General features: G+C 44.4%; 6 protein-coding genes and 1 non-coding gene across 7 annotated transcripts; 4 read left to right on the forward strand and 3 right to left on the reverse strand.

Moving 5' to 3' along the window:
* The first annotated feature begins 242 nt into the window (after positions 1–242).
* On the forward strand, positions 243–2,048 carry ndufa6 (NADH:ubiquinone oxidoreductase subunit A6). The gene is made up of 3 exons (XM_031870877.1): positions 243–448; positions 936–1,051; positions 1,221–2,048. The coding sequence occupies exons 1-3, from the start codon at positions 310–312 to the stop codon at positions 1,350–1,352; spliced, it is 387 nt and encodes a 128-aa protein (XP_031726737.1). The 5' UTR covers positions 243–309; the 3' UTR covers positions 1,353–2,048.
* On the reverse strand, positions 1,792–7,974 carry fam234b (family with sequence similarity 234 member B). The gene is made up of 13 exons (XM_031870841.1): positions 7,890–7,974; positions 6,283–6,846; positions 5,720–5,833; positions 5,436–5,606; positions 5,037–5,152; positions 4,769–4,919; positions 4,418–4,559; positions 3,957–4,175; positions 3,720–3,798; positions 3,455–3,622; positions 3,176–3,296; positions 2,757–2,983; positions 1,792–2,663 (listed from the first exon to the last, which is right to left on the reverse strand). The coding sequence occupies exons 1-12, from the start codon at positions 7,924–7,926 to the stop codon at positions 2,757–2,759; spliced, it is 2,109 nt and encodes a 702-aa protein (XP_031726701.1). The 5' UTR covers positions 7,927–7,974; the 3' UTR covers positions 1,792–2,663.
* Positions 7,975–11,918: 3,944 nt separating this feature from the next.
* LOC116396452 (U12 minor spliceosomal RNA) lies at positions 11,919–12,072 on the reverse strand. The gene has a single exon (XR_004213602.1). It is a non-coding gene; the product is annotated as a U12 minor spliceosomal RNA (small nuclear RNA).
* Positions 12,073–12,564: 492 nt separating this feature from the next.
* Positions 12,565–17,347, forward strand: poldip3 (polymerase (DNA-directed), delta interacting protein 3). Its single transcript, XM_031870850.1, has 10 exons — positions 12,565–12,646; positions 13,389–13,483; positions 13,584–14,053; positions 14,179–14,229; positions 14,351–14,428; positions 14,553–14,801; positions 15,344–15,421; positions 15,512–15,641; positions 15,878–15,944; positions 16,178–17,347. The coding sequence occupies exons 1-10, from the start codon at positions 12,579–12,581 to the stop codon at positions 16,392–16,394; spliced, it is 1,503 nt and encodes a 500-aa protein (XP_031726710.1). The 5' UTR covers positions 12,565–12,578; the 3' UTR covers positions 16,395–17,347.
* Positions 17,348–17,431: 84 nt separating this feature from the next.
* rrp7a (ribosomal RNA processing 7 homolog A) lies at positions 17,432–19,569 on the forward strand. The gene is made up of 7 exons (XM_031870861.1): positions 17,432–17,934; positions 18,132–18,274; positions 18,363–18,488; positions 18,607–18,730; positions 18,886–18,983; positions 19,069–19,276; positions 19,395–19,569. Exons 1-7 carry the CDS (start codon positions 17,871–17,873, stop codon positions 19,478–19,480), a joined length of 849 nt encoding a protein of 282 aa, XP_031726721.1. The 5' UTR covers positions 17,432–17,870; the 3' UTR covers positions 19,481–19,569.
* A 237-nt stretch (positions 19,570–19,806) lies between these two features.
* Positions 19,807–24,935, reverse strand: LOC116396311 (zona pellucida sperm-binding protein 4-like). Its single transcript, XM_031870847.1, has 12 exons — positions 22,874–24,935; positions 22,569–22,693; positions 22,149–22,269; positions 21,763–21,897; positions 21,440–21,612; positions 21,188–21,267; positions 20,969–21,102; positions 20,697–20,880; positions 20,471–20,615; positions 20,318–20,387; positions 20,098–20,232; positions 19,807–20,013 (listed from the first exon to the last, which is right to left on the reverse strand). The coding sequence occupies exons 1-12, from the start codon at positions 23,088–23,090 to the stop codon at positions 19,874–19,876; spliced, it is 1,659 nt and encodes a 552-aa protein (XP_031726707.1). The 5' UTR covers positions 23,091–24,935; the 3' UTR covers positions 19,807–19,873.
* On the forward strand, positions 23,870–27,969 carry wbp2nl (WBP2 N-terminal like). Its single transcript, XM_031870862.1, has 8 exons — positions 23,870–24,008; positions 24,557–24,665; positions 24,811–24,949; positions 25,080–25,172; positions 25,381–25,575; positions 25,847–25,963; positions 26,459–26,535; positions 26,646–27,969. Exons 1-8 carry the CDS (start codon positions 23,950–23,952, stop codon positions 26,700–26,702), a joined length of 846 nt encoding a protein of 281 aa, XP_031726722.1. The 5' UTR covers positions 23,870–23,949; the 3' UTR covers positions 26,703–27,969.
* The last annotated feature ends 25 nt before the right edge of the window (positions 27,970–27,994 follow it).

Genomic DNA, 27,994 nt, shown 5'->3' on the forward strand with positions numbered 1-27,994 from the left:
ATAGAAAAAGCTGCATGATGTAATGCAATTGAATAGCCCTGTGTATAGACACAATCGGGTACATTGTGGTGTCTAATATTTAGTTTCATTTACATTTTTATTAATGCAGTTTAGGACAACAGAATGTCTCTAAAACATTAACAATGTTATTTATTTATTTAAATTATTTTTTTTATGTAGTTATTTTAACGGACTGTCGGTGACTCACCGCCTCCTGTCTTGAGCCGTCCCCTCCACGAGGTGTCACCGCTGTGTTTCTTAACACCATCGAAGAAGTAAAACCGGAAACGCTGTACCGACACAGCAGTCATGGCGTCCGCGGCGGCGACCCGAGCGGCGGCTGGTGCCTCTAAAGTTGTGAAACCGCTCTTTAGCCGGGACCTGGACGAGGCTAAGCGCAGGGCCCGGGACCTGTACCGAGCCTGGTACCGAGAGGTCCCCACCACAGGTATGTCGGTCCTTAGTGGCAGCTGTGAGGTAGCGATATCTAGCAGGCAGCGCCAGCGTCAAGGTCGTGTGTCTATGTGGAGGTATAACGAACAGTAGCTGCTAGCGAACAGCAACCGGACCATAACATTACATGTAGCAGACGCTAGCTATGTGTTTTTAAATGAATACTGAGAAGCCGAAGCGTTCATACCTGCAATAGTTCCTCCTTTCAACATTCATCTGGTTCCTTAAAGCAATAGCGGGGCTAACCATGTGCAAGAAAACATGTGCAAACTGCTTTTGTTATTGCCTTATACATGTTATAAAATACTATACTTACTATATTTTATATTGACAACAATATTTCCTTCATGCCAATCAGGTGTTATGGGCTCATACTTTAAGGTGAACCATCTTTTTTTAGATTATGGTGGAGAGACGACGTTAATCCTGTTCCTGGATGTGGTGGAAACAGAGCTTTTGTTTGCATCTCTCTTTCTCTGCAGTGGCAACGTTTCAGCTGGACATCAATACGCGCCAGGGAAGAGACAAAGTGAGGGAGATGTTCGACAGAAACAAGCATGTCACTGACCCCCGTGTGGTCGACATGTTAGTCATTAAGGTAAAAACAGCCTGCCACCGATCTGCGAACCGCATCAACCATCATCGTTTCACCTTTGTGATTGAAGCAGTTAGTTGTTTCATAGGACGGCCCAGGACCTCATCTCAGTGTCGCACAAGAGCAAAACTTTACTGTGTTGAAACATTTTCCCTTTGTGTTTAATCCCCAGGGGAAACTGGAGCTCCAGGAAACGATCCATGTGTGGAAGCAGAAGACCCACATAATGCGCTATTTTCACGAGACCGAGGAGCCTCGTGGCACCGACTTCCTGTCCAAATTCTACGGGGGTCACGACCCATGAACTGTGCGGCTGACCTCTGACCCCTCTTTGCTTTTGTCCTGTGTGACAGATGTTCCCCCTTTGCTGTAAATACACACCTAACACTCACATACCTACGGTTGTGTCTTTTATTCAGACGTGTTATTGGGATTATCTTAAAGGGACAGTTCAATCTCGAAACTATAACTATTTGGATGGAAAGACAAAATACATTTATTGAGTTTTGTTGTGATGTTTGATATTTTGTGAACCGGGGAATCCTGCTCTGAAGGCAGACAGCCTTTCAAGCAAAGATAGATAAAACTCAATCTGGAGTTTTTAAGGCTCACTAATGTGTATATTAAGTGTGTGTGTGTGTGTGTGTGTGTGTGTGTGATTTAATCAGTTTCCGATGTTTATGTTCTCTTCATAGTTTTGAAGACTCACTGATGTGTGTCCACTAAGCATGAGCTGAGTTTAGTATTGTTATTCCCTTTTATTAAGACTTTAGTAGTGCATGTAAACAGAGTACGATACCAAGTACTGACTGACTTCTTGTCGATAACTAGAACCCTGAATTCAGTGCAACAATGCGGAAAACTGCAGATCATTTTGGACGTAGAGCTGCAACACCGACACCCTGCGCTCTCTATTTTTCTAATGATAATTCTTCTCTCTGCATGACTTCAATAAAGCACAAACATGAGACAGTGAATAAAGGACACATCATACATGATGCGATAAGAATTTTCATACTTTTACATGCCAGAACATTTAGCAGCCACATATTCTGAGGGGAAACAAAAATGTAACCTCAAAATATTTCACAACATAAATCAACAAATGAAACGAGAAGGTTAAAAACGCTGAAGCAAATTCAATAAATAGAGTGCAGCATTACATATTTACAGACTGATAACTGCGTGGTGAGCAGTAGGAACACTGTTGGTGGCTTTATGACGACAACAAGAAGCCACATGAACATACTGGCCTTGGAAGAGTTAAACGAATGCTGCGTACTGTAAACACATTTACAGGATTATTGTGCTTCACTGTCGGTCATCAAGTTTAAACAATCAACATTCAATAAAATCTTAAAGACTTCCCCAAAAAATGCAAGTTAAACAATTTAAATAAGCCTTGTACAAACATCAAATAAACCACAACCTACCTACACAATCTTTGTACAGAGCAGAAGTCTCATAACGGAAATCAAATTCATACTTAGTAAACCAAACGAGATGTATATACAGCTCCAAATGAATCCAGAGTGTCCCCTTAGTGCAGGTCCCCTTTCAACCTCGCGCGAGTCCTTTTGGTTGCCCCACTTCCTGTCGCGCTGGTGGCTCCTCACTAAAACACAGTCGAGACACATTCATCGTTGCGATTAATCAATCACACTGACCCGCGGCGCTCAAACGATGCCACACTGTGCGTCTCTCTCACCTACTGCTTGAAGGACAACCCCCTGAAGAACTTGTTGACCTCGAACACGCCGGGTTTGACGGGTCCCCCGGGCTTGTTGCCCTCCTCCAGTCTCACTATTTGGCCCTTGGTGATGGCAGCTCGGAGGCTCATGCTCTTGACTATCCGGGCGCCCGGCACCGAGCCCGGGGTGGGTCGGGAGGACACGGTGATGTAGGAGGCGTCTTTCTGGTGCTCCTGATAGCTCACTGTCGGACACAAAGTAGGAGAAAACAGGAGGAGTTGTATTACTTCAACATGTGTAATTACTGTGTAATTACTACATATTTTTCCTCGTCTACTACTGAAATACTTTTAAAGACAGCTTGGTAATCAGACTTTGGGGGTGTTGAATGGTAAAGATTAGGAAGCCACACATTGAATCAGATTTAAACCTTCACCTGCGGAGGTGACGGCCGTGTCTGTGGTGCTGGTGAGCTCCAGCAGGATTGTGGGATGCGCAGGGTGCAACAGGAAGAGTTTCCTGATGAGCGGCTCCGCTGCAGCAACGCCCGGTGACACCTACACACAGCCGGCGTGGACAGGTGAGTATTTCATTAATGTCTCCAGGTCAAGAGGGTCAAAGACAATAACTTTAAATAAGCTGTGCGCTTGATTCACACACACACAGTAAGTTCTTCCTGTTTCACTAATCTTCGTGTTCTCTGCGGCAGACTCACAGTTGTCTTTGTACCGTTCTTCTGTGCTGTGATTGGATCACTGGCCCAGAAGAGGAAAGCCGATCGGCCAGTCGAGGTGGAGATCGCGGACGTTTCCAAAACGAGACGGGGACACACGAATTCTGCCGACCAGAGGAGATGCCCGTTTGCGCCATCGACAACCAGCACCTGAGAGACGAGGAGAAAACCGGTACAATTATCTGTCTACTCAATATCCCCAAACCTTCTTTTTCGCCTCTATGAATGTGCGGACAGTCTGCTTTACCTTCATGATGCCTTTCGCGAAATGCTGAATGAAAAGATCAAGGATTCCGTCATCGTTGAAGTGTCCTGGGGCCGGTTGGCTGTGACGGGCCAAGAAATATTTTAGGGAGATTTCACAAAACTCTGAAACATAACTTCCTCTGAACACGAGCTTCCACACCCTCCAAGCTTAAAGCCCCTGTCTTTGCATTTCTTCATAACGGCAGCAGAAATGTGACGACGACATGCGGCACTTTACCTGCAAATGGGAGCCGAGTTGAAGGTCCATTCTTTGCGTATGTCCTTCTGTCTGAGCACTGACAGTTTGCTGGAGCCATGCACTGACAGTTTGCTGGAGCCGTACACCAGCACCCAGTCGCTTTTACTGGAGTTGACGTTGGAGGCGGTGTCCAGGGTGTTGTGGTTGTTGCCCAAGCCGACCACAAGAGGGAGCAGGAACTCCACTTCATCAGATCCTCTGGAGGGAAGACAATAAAAGGTGTGATTTTTGACTTACAGTGCAGTGAATTGTCTAATAACAGGAAGTAAACAAATCATTTACATCTTTATTTAAAATATTTAAAAAAAATATGTGCAAATGTGACTTCAGACCACAAAGAATGCTGCAATACAAACTGCATATACCAATCAGATTCAGATATAAGTTCTGTTTGAGATTCAATTAGGATTAAAAAGTGGGAGCGAGTGACTGAGGCGTACCTGTAAATGTGTATGAAGGAGGAGGAATTGGTTTCCTTGAGTCCCTCCCACCCTGCATCCTTCCTTCTGAGTGCCTGAGTTATGGGCGGCTTGCCAGTGGCTCGAAAGTAGATATCACGTAGGGAGATGGCCTCCACGTTACCTGAGGGGGGGTGGACAATGACAAGTCTCGTAAACCTGCAGTTAAAAGGTTAATGAACTGAATCAGTTAGCTCAGAATGCTAACAACAGGAGAGAGAGTTGTGCTTTTTTTTTCTATTTGTATCCTTACAGCTGCAGCTAAACTAATGCTAACAGCCTGAGCCCACATGCTGACTGTTGATCTGTATATTACACATTTGATTCCTTTACCCAGTCCAAAGAGGATGTAGTAAGCCCCTTGTTGAGTCTCGTGCAGCAAAGGGCCGATCAGCTTTCCTTGTCCGGTGAGGTTGAAAGGCACGGGGTGTCCGAGCTTCGCCCCCGTCCGCCCTGACAACAAGGTCAGGGAGAGAGCCAACCCCTGAAAAATGAGGACAGCAAAAAAGATACAAAATTTAAAAAAAGGTATGCAGTCACTGAATGCAAAGGTGTGGACTTTCAGCTCACGGTCAGATAAAGAGGGAGGCGGCTCCACTACCTGATCTGCAGGCAGGGTGGCTATCAGCAGATCTGGGACCGAGTCGCCCTGGAGGTCTGGGAGTAGCACCGCCTGGGATTCAATGTCCTTAAGCAGGCACGACCACAAGGTCTTCCCTGAGGGAATGAAAGGAAACCTGTGTGACCCTGTTTTAAATTGTTTGAATGGTGGATTTGCCCTTATTGCATTACCTCTCCTGTCTAGTTGGGGAACCAAACCGGAGGCTGAGAGGATTTGTTTTGCTGAAACGTGCATTTTCTTTCGCATATTAACATAGAATAACCAGACTAAGACGATAAAAGAACAAATACAAAAAGGTCCACAGAGGTGGTCATAGCTAAGTCCTGTGATCTTCGCATGAAACAGACAGACCCATGTGGCTCGGGCTCGTCTCCTAACCTGTGGTGCCGTTGACTGCCATGAGAACGGACTTCCCGATGAGGAGGACCACAGGGGACTGGGGCTGGGTGCTGTACTGCAGACCACACTGGATGTACATCACAGACTCCTGCACCACTTTCTTCCACAGCACCAGACCGCTGACCGCCGACAGGGCCACCGCGCTGTACACTGGTTTGGAGGAGAGAACACGGCCGATCAATGAATGAACCACGGCGTTTACAAGAATCAGAGAGAGAATCAGATGTTGAAGTGGGGGTGCCAGGAAATGATTCCTCGCATACCTTTGTTCCCTCGGGTGGAATGGGTGTCATTGGTCCATTCAGTAACACCAAGAAACACATCATCCACCGAGTCGCCGTCGACATCCCACAACGCCAGCGCGGGTGGTGTGACCCCTAGACATAGAAACCACAACGTGATGAACACCACCAGGAGAATCCTCGTCAGTGTTTGACTGACAGTCCAGCAGTAGAGGAGAAATGTACAAGAGTAATTAAGTACCAAAACATTAGTGGTTATGTTTATTGATTGAGTTGTCCACGTTTGCTTTAATTACACTGGTAAAAAAAATACTTATGTGGTCATTAAAGGCGCAATCCTGTCAAGTTTGTGTTTATTGCCACTCTACGAAGCTCTCATTGGGCATGCTGAAACAGAGCATGTGATGCTCACACTCCTGTGTAATTACAGTGGACTGATTAATGGGCGTGGCTGCGCCGTCTAGCCACAGAGACTCCTACGTAAGTCTGTATAAAGTGAGCATTATAAGTGGTGCTGTATGTGGACAGTATCAGAGATAATGTAGCCGTAGCGATGGATCCAACTCTGACGTCGTTCTCTTTACCTCTAGCATCTCCCAGTGCTCTCTCCCACTGCGGCCTCTTTTCCAGCTCTCCCTTCTGGCACGGGATCAGAAATGCACAGAGCAGCACGAGCGACGCGGCGGTGACCAGAGGCACCAGGAAGAACGCACTCCGGACGGTGTTCTTCACCCTCAACCTCTTTTCCTCCACGTCGGCACCGTGAACCCCGAGCCCGGAGCCCCCCAAAGGCCCGGGCCCCCCTCCCCTGTCCTCTCCGCCTCTGTCCCTTGCCGAGTCTCTGTGGCTCCAGTACTGCGTGCCCTTGGCGTCATCTCTGTCCTGCCTGGATTTGCTGGGGAGACGTTCCCGCCACTCGTCCTCCTCCTCCTCCTCCTCCTCCTCCTCGTCCTCCCGCGCCTCATCGTCGGCCCCCACGAGTCTTCCAGATCGGCCCCCCCGCAGCTTCGAGGAGCCCGCCCCGAGGCAGCTGTCCCGGCCGAGGCCGTTCCGGGGGTAGTTGAGCACGAGGTCATCCTCCTCGCTCTCGTCCTCGCTGTCTGCTTGGGTGAGAGGGTCGTACTCGCCGAGCTCCGAGCCCTTCTTCCCTGCAGAGACACATATTGATCCACAATAACTCATATATTCTTTGACAATACTGATGCATTATAGATGTATCCTTCCTTTACTCTAGCTACTCATGTTTTCTTTTTTTTTCAGATGTAGGTAAGGGTCTTAATGCCTTTAGTACTCAAACATATTGCATTTATTTACCCTAAGCATTCCATGTAATTAACACTGTTAAACATTTATATACATATATATGTATTTGTGTATATATGGCACATACACATTTATATATAGTAGCTTTATTTTAGAGGGCAGTAATAAGGATAAAGTTACTGTTTCTATGATCTCATGTGTAGTATATTGATACTCCTAATAATACTAAAACCACTACTTGTAATACTATAAATTATAATTATTGCATGAAGGTTATTTGATGTTCAAAACGTTTTAAATAAATCATTATTGTAGCCTGCTCATAATTGCAGACCTCTAAGACGATACAGAAATATAAAGAGAAATATCCCAAATGAAATACTTCAACGAACACTTAATAATAAAGTACTGTCGCACGTCCCTCGTTGTCACATAAATAACGTTTGTATACACGGTACAACATCGTGCCTGGTATGCGTGTTGTATATGCGTGCTGTAATGTGTGTTATCGCGCTCCAACGCTTGTTTACTCTCGCGAGCAGGTCCGCTTGTGTCGGGTTATCATTAGCTAGCAGCTAGCTCAGAGGCAGCACACAGCAGAGACGCGTTGACACAGAGAGATGTCAACACGCTGCTTTAGAAACGCAGATATATTTAATGACATCTGTAACAAAACGTGTGCATTAATCTGGGCTGATATGGAGCACATGCTAACTGTGTTGTGACGAATCATCGCATCAAATGAATCAGTTGCTGACACCGTTAAAGAGCCGAGCAGCAAGAGATAGTCCTCACAAACCACGTAGTCCTGACTGATAACGCTTTTAGTAAATTATGTGCTCGAGTCTATCTCCTCTGTGTGTGTGTGTGTGTGTGTGTGTGTGTGTGTGTGTGTGTGTCTGGTGTAAAGACGTGCGGAGCATCTCACCGGGTAGTTTGAGGGCACGGGACAGAGCTGCAGCCATTTCTCCTCTAGCGGATCCGAGAGACAGCAGTGACGTTAGGCTGCAGTGATGAACAGCGCGAGGGGGCAGCAGGTTGGATCTGCGCCTGCCCAACTGCATCCTGGGACTTTGAGTTTTCCCGTGTCATGCTCTGGGACCGATTTTTGATTCTCATGCACAAATACCATAACATTTATAAAAATAAGTAGATACATAAATAAACCAAGCAAAAACACACTAAGGCCCCCATATGTTATATATCATTTCCCTCTTGGCATGTAGGGCAGCAACAAAAGTCTTCCACTCCTGTCTGTCCTGGGCGAGTCGCTGGATGGTGCCCCATGAGTGGTTTAGGCTCTGCACCTCCTTCTCCACAGTTCTTCTCCATGTGTTTCTTGGTCGGCCTCTTTTTCTTTTCCCTTCTGGTGTCCAATGTAAGGCTGTTCTTGTAATATCAGCAGGATCTTTTCTCAACACATGTCCTATCCATCCCCATCTTCTGCTCATTAGGATGGTCTCCATGCATTCTTGTTGGCATTTGTCATACAGTTCTTCATTTGAAATAGTGTTTGGCCAGAAAATGTGCAGTATTCGTCTTAAACTCTTGGTGTGGAAGGTTGATAGTCTGTTGAGGTCTTCTTGTGTCATTCTCCAGCATTCAGAACCGTACAATAGGGTGGATAAAACACAGCTCTGGTACAATTTAAGTTTTGGTCTTGATGGTGTACTGCTGTAACCTCCATATGTTGGCTTGCATCAGACAGAGGTATGGTAAAAATGACTAACGTTAAGAAAAGTTTTCCAAGTCTCTTTTACTCAGGTATCGATGGCTGTAACACAGGAAGCAACATCCTGGATCTCCTAGACAACAGAGAAGATGTGTTCACTCTGGACCAGATGAGAAGGATGGAGGACCACAGGACCAGTTTAGAAGGATGGACGACTACAGGACCAAATGAGAAGGATGGAGGACCGCAGGACCAGATGGAGAGCGGCGGTCGTCTTTCTTTCAGTGGGCTGAGTAAGTAATCCCTCACTAAGACTACAGAAGTATCAGTAATAAGATTCCATCATTGAACAATGTAAAGGTCGTATAGTCGAGTTAGAATTATTCATCTCTTGTGTTTGTGTCTCACAGGGCAGGACTCCTCTGTGCTTTTTTCTCACTCCTGGAGCAGCTGAGAGTGGACGTCAACCAAATCCATCATCCCAGGAAGACCCAGACCCACCACAGAGCACTGAACCACTCTCAGCACCCCAGTGAGTCCGCGACCCAGTGAGTACGGTGACGTCCTCCCTGCCCCTCCCCCCGACACCACCCGCTCCACCCACCGGCCGAGAGGACGAGGAGCGTCCCGTCCCCACCGGCACAGAGGACATAGTTTGTCTCCGTCTGCTTCTTCTGTGCTGGTGGGTTTGGGAAGCTCCTCACACACACACAGGAAGCCGCCAGCAGCTCTTTGCATCTGCTCACAAACCAAGAAGGAGACAGATGCATTTGTCACATGGAACACAGTATGTTCATGTAAACTGTATGTACTGTATGTATACTGTTTATTTACAGAGTAGCACAATAAAAATCAATGTATGACAAACTTTCTAAATATGTCTAAATATCATATTTCTGATATAATTCAAAAATCTGACAATGTACGACAATTAATATACAATAAATATTGTGCAAGTGATAATTTAATATCTTTTTGATTTTCATTTGACTCAAAGGCATTACTGTTGGTACTGTTCAGTATTGATAAATATAATATTACACGTTGATATAAATAAAAAAGGGAAAGCTTTAGATTACTGCTCCAACATGCAGCATAATTCTTTCCATTTTAATTATAAGTAAATCATAAATAATTGAAATCTTTGCTGATTGTTAACTAGTACAGAACGTAATAACACATGTAGGTGCAAGGGAACAGGATGTGACGCTAATGAATAAGGGGGAAACAATGTGGGAACTTAATTAATTCATATCATTATTATCATTTTTTATAACGCTGGTGTAGTTTATTTCAAAATGATCATATAGAACTTACCAACACTGGAGAGCCACAGATGATAACAAAATAAGGATCTACATAGAAAATAACTTCAAGGTACATTTGTGTTTTTACTTTGCAACAAGGTAGAGGTACAAGTACTGTCAGGTACATACTGTTGGACGAAATAGATCATTGAATAATGTGAGTCATTGCACAATATCAAAATATAATTATGATATGACACGGTCATCTTGTCATATCACAGTTACTGATAGGTCTGTCATTCACATTTTTAGGCAGCCAAAAGAACACATTCCCACATTACTCAAATTCTGAGAGAGCTCAGTGACAAAATGGAAAACCTGCAAGTTCAACTTTAATCGTTCTGCTGTCCTCGATGGAGCAATAAGAGGGTTCAGACGGCTCTCCTATGACCCAAATAAAAAGATGTCCAGATAATTTTCCGATAACTTTGATTTTTTAAATTTATTTATCAAAAATAGCGTCTTTCGCAAATTTTAATCAAACATCAAATACCAACATAACATGAAACAAATACTATAAAAATAAATCTCTAAACCAAGTGTGCAATTTATCATTTAACGGAAAATAAATGACTTTAACGTAATCCATAATACATTCAAGAAAACAGACTTGAACAACAAAATCACAAATAAAAAGACTACTAACCACTATTGTGGTTTCAGATTACAACCAACTGAATACGCTTCCGCTCACACCTCCCTTTCCCAGAATGCAGTAGCGTGACCCACTGAGTTCAAAACCCGTGGTAAAAAAAAGAGGAAAAAGTGGCAAATACTAATGAACTCTATAAACAGGAGAGGAGCATAGCCTAACTATTACACATTACGTATGGCATAACGTTAAAACATTCCACTAAATATGATTGCATTAGATTTCAATTAAAATATATTATTGAAAAAATCAAACACCTACATGATTTAAATTCTAAATCCAAACAACGGGCGGTCAGATCCGCTGTTAACTCGTAACGTTACCTTGGACGACCAGGACCGCTAGCTTGTCAGCTACAAACGTCACGTAACTTAACCGATCATTTTAACAAACGTGATGTTATAAGGTCGCTTATTTTTATTTTTAACATTTGTATCTGTGATATGCGAGTGAGTTGAAACCCAATAATTACATTTAAAAGTGAATACTGCGGCTTCTCCAGCTGCCACTTCACTTGGATAAAATAAATGCTATAAAAGCTTTTTAGATGCAGCCTCCGAAGGATGCAGCCGCAGGATTGGGACGCAGCTGGTGTGTGATGTTTATGCTTTCGTTATTAACGTCACATTATATTATAATAGATGTATATAATACTGCTGAACTCTCTCCCTCCTCTCTTTTAAGACTCCCCATGTCTGACAGCTGCTAAATACAGAATGATAGTTTTTTCTTAATATATATGTTGTCTAAATGTTTTTTTTTATCTATTTGCACTGTATCCACTTTATATGTTGGACTGGAGAGAAAGGTTTTTTCAACTCCTCTGTATGTTCGGTACATATTGAGGAATTGACAACAAAGCTAACTTTGAACTTTGAACTTTAATAGTTTAGTCTTCTATAGATAGTCCGACCATTTCATCGTAACAGTTTTACCTATTAGTTTGGTTTAGTTTCTTTATTTTGCACAATTTAAACAATAAAATAACAGAGATAAATAAATATCACAGTGCAGTAAGAGGCAAAAAGCCAACTGGGCTTATTTGAGCCTCCATTTATATAATATTACATTTTTACAATATTACAGAGAACATAAAATGAATATGCATAAGATATGACTCCGTTAAATATTATTGATTAAGATGTTTGTTTAGACAATATCAATACATTACAAACAACAGCAAAAAATGATTGAGTTGAATGTGAGCATGTGAGAGTAAGCCTGGGCTTGTGTCTGTTATACCGACAATGACACTCTTACTCCATCAGTGAAGTTTCTTTGCCGCCGCTGGCATTTGTATTTTGTTTTTTAACGGTGAGAGGGTACGGGGAAGGTCCTGGCTCCACGAGGCATCTCACAAAGTAGGCGAATCACCTCAGCAGACAGACCTATGCCCCTTCAAAAATTCTTCTCGTTATGTTTACGAGGACACGGGCGTCACCCCGCGTCGTTATTTTCCTTACTCATCAGTTTAAGGCATAACAAATCAAGCGTCGAAGAAGGCTATAGGCTCCGTGCCCAGGTGTTCTCTGTCATGGTGCCGACTGTGGCTCACTGGCAGCAGTTTATTTTCCATTTGCATCAATAGTTGCCAGTGTGTTAAGTAATAAGTTATGAAAATGAAATGTCAAACAATGTTTTGAATCTTGTGAACTGTATGTATAGCGCAAAACTGCAGTATTTTTTGCGACAATTTCGCGCAAAGGCTCATGGGCCGAAGCGTGTATGTCCTTTGTATTCTGGCAAAAGTAATCGATCGCAGATACTTTGGGCAGTTGTTGCGTTTGTAAGCAATATAGTCAGTATGTTTCAACAATACACTGACATACTTCATTTATTTAAAGCCCATTGTCAATACACATTGAGATTGATATTAAATATTAATACAGTTCCCAACAGACAGTTTGCATTTTGACCAAAATCGTCTTCCGTAGCCTTAGCTAAAAACATGTCATTCACGCACGCGCTGTGAGTATTTGTGAGAAAATGGCAGACGTCTCTTTGGATGAAGTGATACGACAGCGCGGTATTAATCTCAAGGCACCAGCTAAACGGTATTAAAACTATCACTGTGTGGACGTATGTTTGCTTATTATGGATGGAGCCGTTTGTAGTAACATTACGTGAAGCATAACATGAATTGAGAGCTGGTTGTAACAAACGTTAGCCATTACAGCAATCAGCGAGTGCATCGTACGCTAGGCTACGCTATGTGTATTAGCTGTAGGCCTTTATGTGTGAAGCCATTCCTCGTTGAATTTGGAAAATTGTGGTTACGTATTTAATAAAACTGTTTTTACCAAACATATATTTAGTATTCGAGACAACATATACGTTCGAAGAGCCGCGCGACCAGTCTGCTTTTGTTTGTAGCTTCACTCGCCAGGCGTAGTTAGCTAGCAAGCTAATATTTACGTTGGCAGTAAAGCAGGTTTGTGGTCGCACCTATTGAACAAATGTAGTCTCAGGATACAATGGAATAAACTAGGGCGGTGACTTGTTCAAATTAAAGTTTAAAACTTCTTAATGTTGTTCCTCTTCCACCATAGTGTGAGAAAGCGTAGAATAAATTATATTCTTATATTGTCTGTTCAAATAGCAGGGCACAGTACAACACACATTATATTTGTTCTGCCTGTAAGTTACTGTGTGAAAACAAATAATTATAGTATCAGAAGTAGCTTTCACATTGTAAGTTTTTATGAACTATAAATTGTGGAATGGACCACTGTCTTCACGTCCCTAATAGGTGTTGCAGTTCTATTGCTAAACTTAAAGAAACTTGTTGTCTTTCAGACCAATGTTCGGACGGGGAGCAGGAGGAGTTGGCAAGAGCTTTGACGCTCGACAAAAGATTGGGGCCAATGACGTCAGACAACGGCTCGGAGCAGGTAAACACACTACTGCCTAAAGAGTGAAAGCCAACTGATCGGGAAGTTTTGGGGAGTAATGCTAAATATACACCTCCATCTTCCGCCTGTCTTCCCTCAGGTTTTCAAGTGAAAGATGCCAGAGAGAAGCTGGTTCAGAAGGACGCTCGCTTCAAAATCCGGGGCAGAGGAGGAGGAGGAGGAGGAGGTGGAGGCGGCGGTGGAGGCGGTGGAGTGCAGGATGCTCGACAGATGATCAACTCGCGCAAGCAGGTGCAGAATCCATTCGGCCTCCCGGCACAGACCGCGCAACCGATGGCGGCAACGCACCACCTGCAGAGCCACACACTCGTGCCACAGATACAGATACACGCCAACAACAACAACGACGACAATCTCGCCGCCGTGAACATGAGGCAGTTTAACCCTCATGTACAAGGACTGAGTGCGAGGGCCAGCGCGGCGCCACAGGTAATCAATAATAAGAGAGTGATGGATGCTCGTGATAGACTGAGCCTCAAGAGGAGCTTCGGAGGGACACAGACACAGTCGGGTGTTGCACCACCCTTAAAAATCACCAAGACTATACAGGTGAGGTTAAAAGAAGTAGCTTTGTTCTTAGCAGATCAGTGACACTGCCTGTATGTGCTGTTGAAGCCTTAAAGCACATTGACCTGCTTGCTGTACTCTAATGGTTTATTTATTTATTTTTACAGCAACGTCCAGTAGCAGTAGGGATGTCCGGTGGACTACGTGCTGCCCCACAGGTAGAGCTGTTCTTTTTGTGTTAATGAAAATATTCCCCTGATAGCGAACATAATGTGTCCCTTGTTTACAAGCTAAGATTGTAAAACGTGTTACGAAAATAGATGCTTTTGTCTCCCACAGCCTCTCTCAAACGAGCACGATGGCTTCCACAGTAAACAAATGAAGATCACTACAGCTAATAACATGCTACAATCACGGGTAAGCGCCGCTTCATGACAGCTGATCTGATCAGCATAGACACTGAAACACATCATTTTATTGTTCATCCAGTGTCTGTTTCCCGCATTTACTGAATCCCTTCCCTTTCCTGTATTTCACACAGCCCGGTTCATTGGGCTCCACATTCTCTATGTCAGGCCCAAGCTCCACATTCTCTATGTCAGGCCCGATCACCAAGGTGGTTAAAAACGATGCCTACACGGCCCCCCGTCCTCCTGTCCCCGTGGCCCCCACCCGGCCCAACCCCAGCATGGCTGCTACCCGGTCCTCCGCTGCAGCCTTACAACCGGTCTCCAGGACTCTCCAGCAAAGCACGGCAGCAGCCGGCACAGCAGCTCCTGCTCCCCCTCAGGTAAAACATTCCCCTTCTTGTCTCTGTACTGTAGCTCAGTGTGCAGACCGTCCCTGCCTTTGGTAGCCTGTGTTATAAAGCCAGTTAGAAATGCTTGCACTGAGAGCTGTTTGTTGTTTTTGGATTGTTAAGCTCCTGAGTAACTTTTAAAACCACAATACATACGAGACATGTGTTTTTATAATAATATTTGAATAATTTCCATTGTACTCAGCTGTTACTTGCGTTATGCTTCCCTTCTCCTGCACTCTTACAGTAAAATATCTGATCCAGATGCTGATGTCAGTATTTGGTGTTGGATTTCATACAAGTAGACGGACATCTGTGTCCTTGGTTTCTTAACATAAAGTAATTGTTCGAGGATGTCGTTTGTTTTTGTCAGCTGACCACTTCGTTATGGTGACAAGAGTGCAATAGCTGTAACTCTAATGATGGGAAAACATCGATTTACAGGCGTTTTAACCTCACCATCATGCTTGCACACATTATTTTAATGTCATTTTCCCTTCATAGACCTGACCATGTGGTGTTTTTCTTTCTAGCCTGCTTTCAGTCCCTTGGAGGGGACAAAAATCACGGTGAACAACCTGCACCCCCGAGTCACTGAGGAGGACATAGTTGTGAGTACATCACACGGTGTGCTAATACCATCTTTCAACGGTGAGCGCCGTAGTGCTGTGATGACTCATTCGGTGTCTGTTCGTCCGCAGGAACTGTTCTGTGTGTGCGGGGCCTTGAAGCGAGCGCGGCTGGTGAAGGTGGGCGTGGCCGAAGTGGTGTTTGTGCGTAAAGAGGACGCCGTGAGCGCATACAGGAAGTACAACAACCGCTGCCTGGACGGTGAGTGCCAGTAGCAAGGACGCTCGGGTTAAAACCTCTCTGGGTTTTGGGGCTCTGGCTTCTGTTTTGCATGCAGGTCAATGACTACAACAGTGAGTTCGCTGGTTAGGGCCATGCATGTGTATGTTTGTCGGAGAGGATAGACAAGTTAGATGTATTTAGCATCACAGATTGGTAGAGTTTGGGTGTTTCTGTTTTGTTCTTATCTTTTCTTCTCTCTCCCCCCCCCCCCTCAGGGCAACCCATGAAGTGTAACCTTCATATTCAGGGAAATGTCATCACTTCGGATCAGCCCATTCTATTGTGAGTCCACGGGGCTTCAGTCTTTCACTTGAATCTGTTGTTGAATGTGTTTGTATGCACTTTATGTAGAATATTTCTCATGAGCTGTTATAAAAGTAACTTAATTTGAAGTAATTAGGTTTAGCTTACTTTGACATTGAATATACAAAAAATAAGAAGTGGGAAGTGGGACCCTGCATATTGTTTTATACCTTTTTGTCATCTTGGGACATTTTCTCCTCGACTCCCAACAGGAGGCTCAGTGACACTCCAGGAGCAAGCAGCGGCACAAAGAAAGACGGCCTGCCCCCCTCCTTGTCTCGCCCCGCCGGTCAGCGAGCCTCCTCTCAGCCCACCCCAGAGGTGGACCCTCAGACCATCCTCAAGGCTTTGTTCAAGTCCACCGCACAGTCCACCTCCACCGCGGAGCCCCCCAGCTCACAGGCCACTGCCTTTCGCATCAAGATATAGCTCGTGTCCAGTGTGAATGTCTCGTTTATAAAAAACATATATTGCTCCATTCTCCGTGTTTCACGTACAAACCGCGTGTTTTCATCTCGACAGCCGGCAGCCCACATTGTCTCATATGAAAGAGATTTTTACACATTTGATATACATGACTCCTCTGACCGGGACGAATCGTGTTCTTGGTTTTTGTGGCATCCAAATGTTACCAGTGTGTTCTAGATATGGGCGAGTGGACGAAAGTGTGATGTGATTTGTTGTTTTAATCCAACGTGGTGGCGGATGCCAAATCAAACTGGATGTGTAGGGTTTTCTTTCATTTTTTTTGTCAATTCAGTGGAAATGTTGAGGTTTTTTTTAAATACTCACGTTTATCTCCACCCACCTGTGTCCCCCTCAAACTAGGCATGGAAATGAGCCTGATACTCAGCAGCATTGTCATTATGAGAGAAACATTGTGTTTAAGGCTCTGTAGATCCACAGATGTGTGCAGTTATGTTGTCTATTGCCGCCTCCTCACGTTTTCTGTGTGCACACAGACCATAGAAATACAATGGAATGTAGACAAACTAAAAGTAGAAGAAACAGCATACAGTAGATACTACGTCTCTCTGATAAGGCATGACAATGACGCTGTCTTGGGTGACTAAATCAGGGATTGACTGAAACTATAATACCACAGTTTTCCATAAACCACTTTTCAAGCAGTCATTCTACGTTGATGTTTAGTTTGTACCATCCTTGTGGCAACCAGATTCTCGTGTGCTCTATTTGCGACTGATTTTACTTTGTTGTTGAACTTTGAAGCAGTACATGTGTAATTCTTCCCTAGTATACATTACACCTGATTTACGTTCAAAGACTGTAAATGATTTTCTGTTGCTTCCTGGGTATCAGTCAAGAGACTAGAGAGGTCGGCTCTGTCTGTGAAATGTCGCCATTAAATATTTAGCTTTGTAGATGTTGTCTGCGACTCTTCTTTCCTGCCTGCCATGTGATCGTGATGCAGTCTAAAGGCTGTGCTGACATTTAGACTTTATAAAAATGTCAGACCAGTGATGCGATTACACATATATACAATTGCTGTCACTGTTATTCCAATATTTTATTAGTTTACTTTAGCCGTGAAATTTGGATTGTTTGCTACTTGTCTTATGGACGTCGAAGTCAAATTTATAACTAAAACCTAACAGCTGAATGCCTTTGGGACAGTCTTTATTACTGGTTGTGTTGAAGATGGTAATGTGTATTGTTTATGCAGCACACACAAAGTAATAACGCCTGAAGACAACTGATTCATTTTAAATGTAAGGTGAAATGGCTTTGTTGGGAAATTCTTGAAATGTGTCACTGGTAATAAAAACATATTTATACATCGTCGTTAAAAATAAATATACAATCTGTGTTGTGTTCGTATTTTTTAAATATGTAAATTCCGTACTTGGTTTGTGTTGTACTTCCGGTGTGAAAGGTCACACCAAAATGGCGCCGTCCAAGAAGAAACATGCCAGTAGCCAGCCTTGTATTATTCCCGGAGGATTCACAGGTATTTATTGACAAAAATAAGAACATTCATTTATTATTTTTGCTAGCATACCGACTTATCGTCGGACGGAACTTTTTCTTGTGGTTTTGCTCGGTCTGGGTGGTCGCTGAACGGCTGATAATTACTGATAAACGTTACTGTACCGAGGCATGTGTCGGCTCTAGCTTCATGTATTTCCCTCGTGTGTCTCTTCGCAGAGCTCTCCTTACGGTTCAGCTCGGACAGCGTCTCTGAGCACAAGCTGTACCTGAAGGAGCACAAAGTACGAGCAGAGAAGAGTTCCCACAGGCCGCTGGACCGGACTCTGTTTGTGCTCAACATGCCCCCATACTGCTCAGAGGTACCGCTCATTCAGCCAGCTGTGTGCTCTACAGGAGTTGTCCAATGAGGATATTCATTGCATTATCATTCCTGTTGTTTGTTTTCAGGGTGTTGTCAAAGAGCTGTTCTCGCAGTTCGGCTGTGTTCAGTCCGTGGAGCTGAGGGACCACCCGGGCTCCTCAAAGGAGTCCGGACCCAAGCTGTCCAGGTTCTTTAAACCGGCTGATAAACAGGTTGGCATGCATTGCTGCTGAGCTCTTTTTCTGCTGCAACACCACGAGCAAACTCTATTTCTAGTCTATTCCAGGTCGTGATCTAACCTCGTGTGTGCCTCTGTCTGTCCCCCTCCAGGGTTTCAAAGTGGGCTACATCGTGTTCCAGAACCCCTCCAGTGTGTCCGCAGCTAAATCGCACCCACACGACGCGCCTCTGGTGGTCTGCACAGAGCAGCGTCAAGTGAGGACCGGAGCACAGAGTGAGTGAGGCATTACTTTCTTGTAATGCAAGGTTTGATATTTTCTCATGTTGTAAATATGGATCTAGTATTACGGCTTCAATGTGAGCCAGATCCTTGTTGATCATATTCAAACAAAACATGCTTTTGACATTAGTTTTCCTTTCTTACGGCAGAATGGATTCAGCAGTACGCGGAGTCTTTTAGTCATCCGGAGAAGCTGCAGCAGATAGTCGACTCCTTCATGGAGGGCTACGACAAGCGGAAAGAGGAGGTGAGACCTGCGCAGCTCTTCCTCCACCCCTCCCTGTCTAGTCCATGTTGTGACCTCAACGTGTGTTTATTTTCTTTCGTTACAGGAAGCGGACAGGCAGAGGGAGGAGGCCGAGCAGCAGCAAGAGGACGAAGAGGGCTGGGTGAAAGTCACCAGGGGACCCAAGGGCACCAAGGGCCGCCCCCACAGCGAGGCAGCCAACAAGAGGACCCTACAGAAAGAGATGAGGAAGAAGAAGAGGAAGGAGCTCCTGAACTTCTACACCTGGCAGCACAGGAACACACAGAAAGAACGTAAGTACCTAATGAGCTTTGTTCATCTTGAAGGCTAGAATATGTCCCTGCTGTAGGGTGAAGGAGATGCAAACACTTTTATTGTGGCTCACATAAACACTGTTTATTTTTTTTCCAGATATTGCTGATCTAAGGAAAAAGTTTGAGGAGGACAAACAGAGAATAGCTCTGCTGAGGGCACAGAGACAGTTCAGACCGTACTGAGTCGACTGCTCTGATTTCACTGCTTGTTTGAGCTACATTATAACCATGAGCCTTTTCTTTTTGTGTCAATAAACTGTTATTCTGACAGAATTCTTTTCATCATTATTGAATTACCAGCACCTCACAAAAGACATCTGGGAAGTCACTGATGTTAGTAGAATAAAGAATTTGATTTATATAAAAAAAAAAATTAAAAAAAAAAACTTGCAGTACCAATGTCAATTTTTATAAAATGACAATTTTATCATTAAAAAAAAGAAAGTATTTTGGAACCATTTGAACCAATTTTTCAGCCTTGATTTAAGAAAACATGAAAGCGATCACAATGAACGACAACTGCTCTGGATTTTCTGATTAATTAAAATGAATTACAAAAACACGTTTGAATGCACGTCAAGTTTTATTGAGGTAGTTTGTCAACTTCAATAACTTGCGGTGCTTCTGCCTTCTGCCGCTCGACCATAAAGTGAACACCAGGATCAATACCAGGGCAGCACCGACACCAGAGAGAATAAACGCAGTCACCTGAAACACTGAGGGACCGGAGAAAGACATTAACTTCAACGATCCACTGTCACGTGCTAACTATAGTCTCCATGTGCCGAGCCAGGACTCACTCGCATTCTGTTTCACGCACTGGTCGTCCTCCAGTTCAGTGCTGTTCTGCCCCAGCAGCAGCGGCCCCAAAGAGACCAGCTGGACCTGGTCGGACCAAGACGTCGCCTCTCTCCTCCGTCTCTCACCCTCAGATGCTGAGGGAGGAGAGGTGGGAGTAAACCGCTGGAACGCGGCTCACACAGGTGGATGAGAAGAAAAAACGTGCTGTAATATACTCACAAACGATGGCGCAAGGCTGCGCGCACTCCACGTCGTTTGTGCAGATTTCCACCCAACAGTAGAAGTACATCTAAGTGAGAGATCACGCACATTTGCAGAGATGCACAGTTTTTATTGAAAAAAAAAATAAATATGTGGATGTGATAACCTTACTTCCTCCACACTCGGATGGCCTGTATGAGGGTCCAAGAAGGCGAAGGTCTTGACGTTAAACCTCCTGAATTGGGAGTGGGAGGTGGTCTTCCCCTGGTCGCCCACGGGGACAGAGCTTCTCATGTTATCCAGAGGGTTGGGGCATCTATCCAGGAGGAGAAACACATGCGAGTGGTTCAAAGGTCATGTCAGGTTGCTGCTGCTGCTGCAGCGGCCTCCGCCTTACCCGTCGTGGAGAAGCATCCACGCGGAGTGTCTAGACGCTGGGTAGGCAAAGCAGTCCCGTATACGCAGGGAAAGCGTGGGGTCCGGGGACGGCTGGGTGATGGAAATCTCCACGTATACGGCCTCGCCCAGCGGAAAGGTTATCGGAAGCTGGTCCTCGGGAAAGAAGGAAGTGAAGGACGCGTCTAGAGGAATAAGACATCACAAAGGCGGTGGCTAAGGCTTAGTTCTAAAAATGGACTTAACACGATGAGTGATCTCTGTTTCTATTACCTTGGGCTATCCTCATCTGCACTCTCATGGTCCCCAGTGCAATCGCAGGCGGCGGGTTGGTCACTGGAAAGAAGGACCGCAAGTCTGCTGCACGCTTTACATGCGTCAAGTCGTATTCACACCGGACCTGGACGCTAAAGACCCCCAGACTTATTAACATGTCATCACCAGTACACCTTTCTAACCTGTCCGAGGCATCGGAAAATAAAAATAACTCACCTAAATGGAGAATGTTTGGTTGTATTTTCCGTATGCGGCTCCTCCACTTCCACCTCATAGATCTTCACATCTCTCTCTACCTAAAAAAAAAAAAGAAGAGGATTCAGACATGCATCAACTACTTCATGCAGTGAAATCAAGCTTTCATGTCGTGAGATAACATTTCAGTAAGACAATAAGCGCTGTAAACAATGCGTTCTTTTGTCCAAATACTAGATAATCTTATGTTGGACTCCTGGCGAGTAGCATTACCTTCATCTTTGCACCACAGTCCATAACTCCGATCTTGAAGATAGCCGTGTCTGGGGTGGTGGCCGCGGGGGAACACTGTGGCTGACCCTTGACTGTGAGGCTGCTGGGATCGATGGGGGGGTCTGTGTCTGTGGACTTCACTGAGAACACCAAGTGTCCATCCAGAGAGCAGGCTGCAGGGAGAGTCAACGCACCGAAGCATGCGTTACACTTTAAACCAAGCGTGTTTCACCATCATGGTCGTATTTGAAAGGAAATGTCACAGCTGGATATTTTTGACCTCATCCCTTCCACGTAAGCAGCGCTTTACATGATGATCTTACCGTTGGGTCTGTAGTAGCAGGTTGATGCCCGAGCGTCATAGCAGCATCCCAGTTCGTAGCAGGCGTCGCTGGAAATGCTTCGGGGGCCACAGGCCAGTTGTAGAGCTCTTTCTGTGTCGCAGTTTCCAGGTAATGCTGGAGAAGAGCCATGTTGTAAGTGTCCTAAACTGACGCAGCAAATTGTGCCCACACACCCTCTCTGTATTGCAAACGACGATAGTATCACTTTAGGGCGAAAATAAATTATTCAGAACTCTTCACCAGGCTCCAAAAGGAAAATGAGCCAGTTTAAGTTTTGATTGATGAAAAGATGAGCACCAGCTGCAGATATAGAAGACATAACTGTGTCAATAAGCTTGTTGCGCTCATCGGCTGTCTCCACTCACGTGTTGGGGTCAGTCGAGTCCTCTCTCTTCGTCTCTTTATCAGAGGACAGCTGATGTTTACCCTCAGCCATCGACCCTCTCCTGTCAGCTGTACCTGCAGAGGGATGACCACTTTGCTGCCCTGCGGATCAAAAGGTCATCACAATGTGGATGTTCACAAGCCATACGCACTATTTTGCATTTACATGTGCGCACAAATGGCTTTGTTATATTCCCCCTTCTGTGGACAGAAAATGCGATGCACATTTCCATATCGCGTCGGGGGTTGAAGAAGTTTGTGTCGACTCCATGAATGTGTCATTGTTCTTACAGATATTATTATTTCTCAATGATTTTGTGGGGAAGGTGCTGCAGTTTTTCACACAATGTTCAGCCCTCTCTCCTACACCTCACTAAATGTCATACAGTCCCTTATTTTACCTTGATCCTTGCGTAGCAGCTGTCATATCTGCTCAAGAAGGAGAGGTTCTGGTTCTTGCCTCTGCCCAGACTCACTCCACAGGACTCATCAGATTTAAGCACCGGTATCACAGCCCCTGTCATGTCTAAGAAAACAACCAAGTAAAATATTACTATATAATATTGATAGATCCAATGCAAATGTTGAGAGCATATTTGGGGATTAATTAAACGACTGTATGAGCTCTTAACTGAAACCATTTCCAACCATGTTTGTCATCTCAGGGGTTGGAAACATAGAATTGCAACAAATAACGCGATCTCACCTCTAATGTGTATGTTACTTTTGACCTGCGGGCCAAAAACGGCTCTTATCCTTCCACTAAAGCACGTGACTTCAGGCATGGCGAGCTGCGCAGGTGTTTTCTTCACCTGGACGGTTGAGAAACACCGGCAGTGTTGAGCCACGACGGCAACAACTAAAGTAGTCAATAAACGGTTTGCACGGTGAGAAATCATTTCACGGTTTTTGCAATCGGACATGTCACGTGCTTCATTTGACGCGAGGAAGGGGGTCACGTGACTTCTGTTAATTAAGAGTTAATTAGTTAAAAGCCTGCGTCTTCCTCCGCCAACGCACGAGAGCGTCAACACGTGTAGGTATGTACGTGTTGCCATTCATGTAATAAAAATAAATAAATAAAAGAGAAGAAGGTTGAAATGATGTCACAGTTGTACGCCCTGAATGGCTGCCGGGTTAAAGCTGCGTTGAGAAGTAGGTCAGACTGAGCTGGGAATTGATAGAAAGGTCAATGTTTAAATAATACGATGAGCGCATGCACGTGTCCTCAGGGGAGCTATTAAATAAGATTATTGCGTAACTCAAAGGTCTTGTCAACCTCTCTCCCTATGGCAATGCTTGTACTCATCGAATAACTATTACATACACCATGTTAAACCTTCATTCACAGCTGCATGATATTGAAACCAATTAACTGCATATCAATCCGCGTCTACAGGCTTTCATCTACTTAATAAAGCATGTTATTCCTGATTACTTATGGGATTCAATGACATGATGATTCCGCCTTTATTTAAGACACATATTCTCAAATATCATGGTTTTGTTTTTATAACACTGATGCCTTACTTAAATTAAATTGGACCAAACTATTTACAAACTCGATCAGAAGTGGAACAATGAACAAAATGATCAAGTTCCATTAGGACACAGGAGTCCGTGTGCTTAATGATGTTGACCGTCGTTCTGTCGGTAAATCACGAGTTGTTAAACCACGTCGTGGCCATGACGTGACGTGCGTGACGTTTTTGAGGCATCCCCGTCGGGCTGACGAGCAGACTTCAGCACGGAAAGCAGGCGAGGACGAGACGTCTCCCAAACATGGCTTTGAACCGGAATCATTCGCAAAACGGTGGCGTTCTGATAAACAACGGGGAAAGGTACGTGTATTATATTACGTCCACGGTGTTTGTTGTATCGAGTAGCCAGCTGTCGCCTCTCTTTGCGGCTTGTTTACCTTCTACTTTCCAGTGCGTAGTCAACATTATGCTATCCATCAGCTAGCCTCCCGCTAGCTGGCCTGGTTAGCATAGCTAGCTAACACATTTGTTCCATTGTTGACGTTTGCCTTCGCCGCGTATGTCGTTTTGGGGCAACTCAAATATCGTGTTTGCTGTTTTAAACTGAGGTTTTATGATGCTGCTATTAGCCGACTCCATGGCCTCCGCGTATTGGTTTAGCTAGCTAGCTGTTAAGCAAGATGGCTAACCTGTAACGTTAGCCAACCAAAACAGGAAGTAGCGGTAGCTTTCAAGTGAATGTTGACATAACTGTTATTTTATGTCGCGTGAAGTAGGTTACCTGCACATTGTTAAATACAGTAGTTCCGAACAATTCTCGCATGCACATTAATACTAAAATATGATTCCATCGGTAGATGTTTGCTGCAACAGGTTACTTTGTTTTCACCTGCTGCTTATTTTCCCAGTGTTTTAAGGGAATGTAAGAACGTGGAGCTGTCATTCAGCGATGTCAGCGGCAAGACAGACCTGCTCAGAGGGACCAAGAAGGGCACCATTTACCTCACACCATACAGGGTACAATTACATCAACTATATTAAACATAATGCTTCTGCTGTCTTCTTGATTGATTGGAAGGTTGGCAGTGTTCACGTTCCTATACGTCCTGTCGTAACTCTCCCCAATCCTTCTCTTCTCTCTTCCCTCATCCACTGGGCGTAGTTGATGTTTGTGTCCAGTAATACCAAGGATTGCTTGGGTTCAGCCATGTTCCCCTACTACCGGATGAAGGGCTGCAGCATTGAGCAGCCAGTCTTTGCTGCAAACTACATTAAAGGGACAGTGTCAGCTGAGCCTGATGGTAGGCGGCCTTTTTGTTTTTTATTTTTAACCAGTATGATTTGATTTGTTGTCAACACGAAGGGACTGCACTATAAAAACACAAGTGTAGATTCTGTATTTGTTCTAACTGTAGTCGACTCTCTCATCAGGTGGCTGGGAGGGCCAGGCCCACTTCAAGATGTCCTTCCCCAGTGGAGGAGCCATAGAGGTGGGACAGCATCTCTTCAAACTGGCCACAAATGGTTTGTATGCTAGATTCTGTGATCCATGTGTCCCTCGTTTTATGATGCTAGATATTCATTTTATGCTCCTTAATATTATTTCAATCCTGCACCAAAGTAGCAATACCACATTGTAAAAATACAACTGTCAAAGTTACGTTTTTTTAAAGTGAACAGCCATAATGCTTAGAAAGTCCTGTTTACTCTGTTTTCTCTTGCTGGATTTCAGCTTCTCGTGCCGCTCCTGCACAAAACGGTGCTGCCTCATTCGGCTATCCTTCACCTGGACCGATGAACGGCTACGGCCCACCTCAGCCACCTCCTGCATATCCTTACCCGTCCCCTCCCCAGCAGAATGGATTCTACCAGGGCCCTGACCCTGCTGCTGCAAACATGGGCTACCCCCTTTCTACAGCTGCTGCAGGTACAGCATCCACTACTGTAATATAACTTTAGCCTGCACCACACGCACACACACTTTATTTATTTTTAATACACATTTTTTATCAAATGTCTGCAATGCACATAAGTAAAAAAACCTTGCGTTTAGTCCCCCCCTTGTTTCTCATGTTTTTTTTGTGTTTGCTGTGTAACTAATTGCTCACACAGACTGTAACCTCCTTGATCTTGAAATTCCATCACTTTTTTTTTTTTTTTTTTTTTTTTTTTTTTTCCTGTTGTCTTCTGTGTTCCAGGAATGTACCCAGCTGGATTTGACTACATGGCCCCGCCTCCCCCCTACCCAGGACCACCCCAAAATTGGGCTGCACCTCCTCAGAACTGGGCAGCAACAGCACCACCACCACCTCCAGGTCTGTTTTTTTTCTCTCTCTCTCTCTCTCTCCCTCCTTTCTTTATTTTTCCTCTCTGTATGTCTGTGTCACTGCACCCGTCAGATCTAATCCGTCTGCCTCAAAGTGAATCACTTTGTTGCACGCCACCCAAAAAGGGGTGCTGATGTCTCATCCGCTACACATCAAAATTCCGAAGGATAAACAATCTCCCCTCTACCTCCCTGTACAACACCTTATGGATTTCAGTGAAAACGGTCTCGCACTGTGTGCGAATGTCAATTTGGCATGTTGCTATTTTGAGAAGAGCTTGAGTAGGACGATCGCCTCGGTGCGTCCTCGGGGGGGTGTGCCTGTAGATTCAGTCTCAATGATTCCTGGAGCCGTCATGTTGTTGTGCTTCGTATTGCTAATACTGTGCTGCTCGCGTCATCTCCCCCTCGCAGTGTTTGGAGCTGTAGCGTCTGTTCCTAAACATGCTCGTCTGTCTTTGTCACGTCTCATTTCTATGCACAGGTAACTCCAAGGCGGCGGAAGCAGCTGGCAGTGCGTATTACAATCCCAGCAACCCACACAATGTCTACATGCCCATGGTAAGCTGCTTCACTTGTCTCCCCCCCAGTTAAAGTTGTGTGGAAGTGACATGGCTTCCACTCTTGTACCATGTTTGTTTCATTTTATTTATTTTTTTATTCCCACGCAGGAGCGACCTCCACCATATGCACCGTATCCAAACTCTCCCGAGAAGAAAAGCAACTGAAGCTCGGGCACCATCACTTCAACGACACTCCTCTCTCTCTTCCTCCGTATCTTCAATAAATTCTAAAGCAAGGGGTAACGTCGGAGGATACAGGACCTACTCCACCGTAGAGTACAGCAAAGGAAATCCAAGTAATGGAGGGTTCAAAGATGTCAGTGATAATTCACCAATGAATTAATGATATTTTGGATACGGGAATAGCATACAAAGCAACTACATCTTTTAAATACCGTTTTCGCTTACACTTAAGTTCATTTAACAGGATTGACTTGTAACTCTAGCTAGACTCATCATCATTAACATTCTCGGTGATTTATTTCTGTCTAATTCTCTAGCACGTAGGTAAGGGCACCTCAACTGTCCTTGTGGAGAGCTGACAGGAGGAGGAGGCAGAATCATTTTCAGACCGATTTTTATTACCAAAACATTACCCGGCAATTTCTTGATTGTGGTTCCTGTAGTTCTTAACAATAGCTACTCTTATTATAAAAGGTTAAATATTTTTGCAGTATCATTGAAGGTGCCGTGTGTGTTTCTGATACAGTTTGGCGTTGAGTAGTTGTCCATATATAAAACCAGACCTGGGTTGAAGTGTGTTTTAGTGATACAGTATTCTCATACAGGTTTCCCTAACATAAGCCCTGTGTGATCTTGCACTGCATCAGTTACATTACATACCAAGTGATTCCATTCCCTGTCTCCATCATAATATGATGTTATGTAGTCGAGGTTTTTGTTATGAAAAGGAACAGTGCGTTGTTTTAAAACGGGGGATTAGATGGCGTTCTGTCACAACACGTCTGCAGGATGTCTGTGCAATAATTCAACCTCTCATAATAAGGTTAAAGGTGACAAGCTGGGGGGGGGTTTACCTGAATGACCCCGCGCTCTACTGCTACAGTAGCTTCTATTGTATTCATGTATGCAACGCCGAGCTGAAAGCAGAACTCTGCTCTCTGTTTAATTACACCAGTGTGGGGTTACAGGGCCACAGCGCTCTACTAAGGGCCCGTCAGTGTTTTGCCTGCTGTTGAAACTTCTGAATGCAAAACCATTTATTCCTGATTTTAAAGTGGGCTGAAGAGTTAACTGTTTGAAGGACTATTTGCACACAGTTGAAGTGGATAGAGAATCTTTTTTTTGTTTAAGTTTTCTTGAATTAATCAAATGTCTGTATATTAATATCTTTTTTTTTTTTTGCAGTTCTTATTCCTTTTGCTGACTTTTGTCTGTCAATTAAAATCTAATAAATTAGTCATTTATTGAATTTTGATGTTTGTCATTTGTCTGAT

This window comes from Anarrhichthys ocellatus, unplaced genomic scaffold, assembly GCF_004355925.1.
Source record: "Anarrhichthys ocellatus isolate YVR2014 unplaced genomic scaffold, GSC_Weel_1.0 scaffold55, whole genome shotgun sequence".
Classification (NCBI taxonomy): Eukaryota; Metazoa; Chordata; class Actinopteri; order Perciformes; family Anarhichadidae; genus Anarrhichthys; species Anarrhichthys ocellatus.

What these genes read in the sequence shown, in the direction of transcription:
- LOC116396311 (XM_031870847.1), bottom strand. Translation starts at nt 23,090, where the DNA reads ATGTCCGATTGCAAAAACCGTGAAATGATTTCTCACCGTGCAAACCGT. An exon ending in GCAGATGAGGATAGCCCAAG is followed by an intron (nt 20,881 to 20,968) that starts GTAATAGAAACA and finishes TTATTCCTCTAG; the next exon opens with ACGCGTCCTTCACTTCCTTC. An exon ending in TGGATGCTTCTCCACGACGG is followed by an intron (nt 20,616 to 20,696) that starts GTAAGGCGGAGG and finishes CCTCCTGGATAG; the next exon opens with ATGCCCCAACCCTCTGGATA.
- fam234b (XM_031870841.1), bottom strand. Translation starts at nt 7,926, where the DNA reads ATGGCTGCAGCTCTGTCCCGTGCCCTCAAACTACCCG. An exon ending in CCGTGCCCTCAAACTACCCG is followed by an intron (nt 6,847 to 7,889) that starts GTGAGATGCTCC and finishes GTGTCTCTGCAG; the next exon opens with GGAAGAAGGGCTCGGAGCTC. An exon ending in TCCTTCATACACATTTACAG is followed by an intron (nt 4,176 to 4,417) that starts GTACGCCTCAGT and finishes TCTTCCCTCCAG; the next exon opens with AGGATCTGATGAAGTGGAGT.
- wbp2nl (XM_031870862.1), top strand. Translation starts at nt 23,950, where the DNA reads ATGGCTTTGAACCGGAATCATTCGCAAAACGGTGGCGTTCTGATAAAC. An exon ending in CTGATAAACAACGGGGAAAG is followed by an intron (nt 24,009 to 24,556) that starts GTACGTGTATTA and finishes TTATTTTCCCAG; the next exon opens with TGTTTTAAGGGAATGTAAGA. An exon ending in AGCACCACCACCACCTCCAG is followed by an intron (nt 25,964 to 26,458) that starts GTCTGTTTTTTT and finishes TTCTATGCACAG; the next exon opens with GTAACTCCAAGGCGGCGGAA.
- ndufa6 (XM_031870877.1), top strand. Translation starts at nt 310, where the DNA reads ATGGCGTCCGCGGCGGCGACCCGAGCGGCGGCTGGTGCCTCTAAAGTT. An exon ending in CCGAGAGGTCCCCACCACAG is followed by an intron (nt 449 to 935) that starts GTATGTCGGTCC and finishes CTTTCTCTGCAG; the next exon opens with TGGCAACGTTTCAGCTGGAC. An exon ending in TCGACATGTTAGTCATTAAG is followed by an intron (nt 1,052 to 1,220) that starts GTAAAAACAGCC and finishes TTTAATCCCCAG; the next exon opens with GGGAAACTGGAGCTCCAGGA.
- rrp7a (XM_031870861.1), top strand. Translation starts at nt 17,871, where the DNA reads ATGGCGCCGTCCAAGAAGAAACATGCCAGTAGCCAGCCTTGTATTATT. An exon ending in TATTCCCGGAGGATTCACAG is followed by an intron (nt 17,935 to 18,131) that starts GTATTTATTGAC and finishes GTCTCTTCGCAG; the next exon opens with AGCTCTCCTTACGGTTCAGC. An exon ending in TTAAACCGGCTGATAAACAG is followed by an intron (nt 18,489 to 18,606) that starts GTTGGCATGCAT and finishes GTCCCCCTCCAG; the next exon opens with GGTTTCAAAGTGGGCTACAT.
- poldip3 (XM_031870850.1), top strand. Translation starts at nt 12,579, where the DNA reads ATGGCAGACGTCTCTTTGGATGAAGTGATACGACAGCGCGGTATTAAT. An exon ending in ATAACATGCTACAATCACGG is followed by an intron (nt 14,429 to 14,552) that starts GTAAGCGCCGCT and finishes TATTTCACACAG; the next exon opens with CCCGGTTCATTGGGCTCCAC. An exon ending in CAACAACCGCTGCCTGGACG is followed by an intron (nt 15,642 to 15,877) that starts GTGAGTGCCAGT and finishes CCCCCCCCTCAG; the next exon opens with GGCAACCCATGAAGTGTAAC.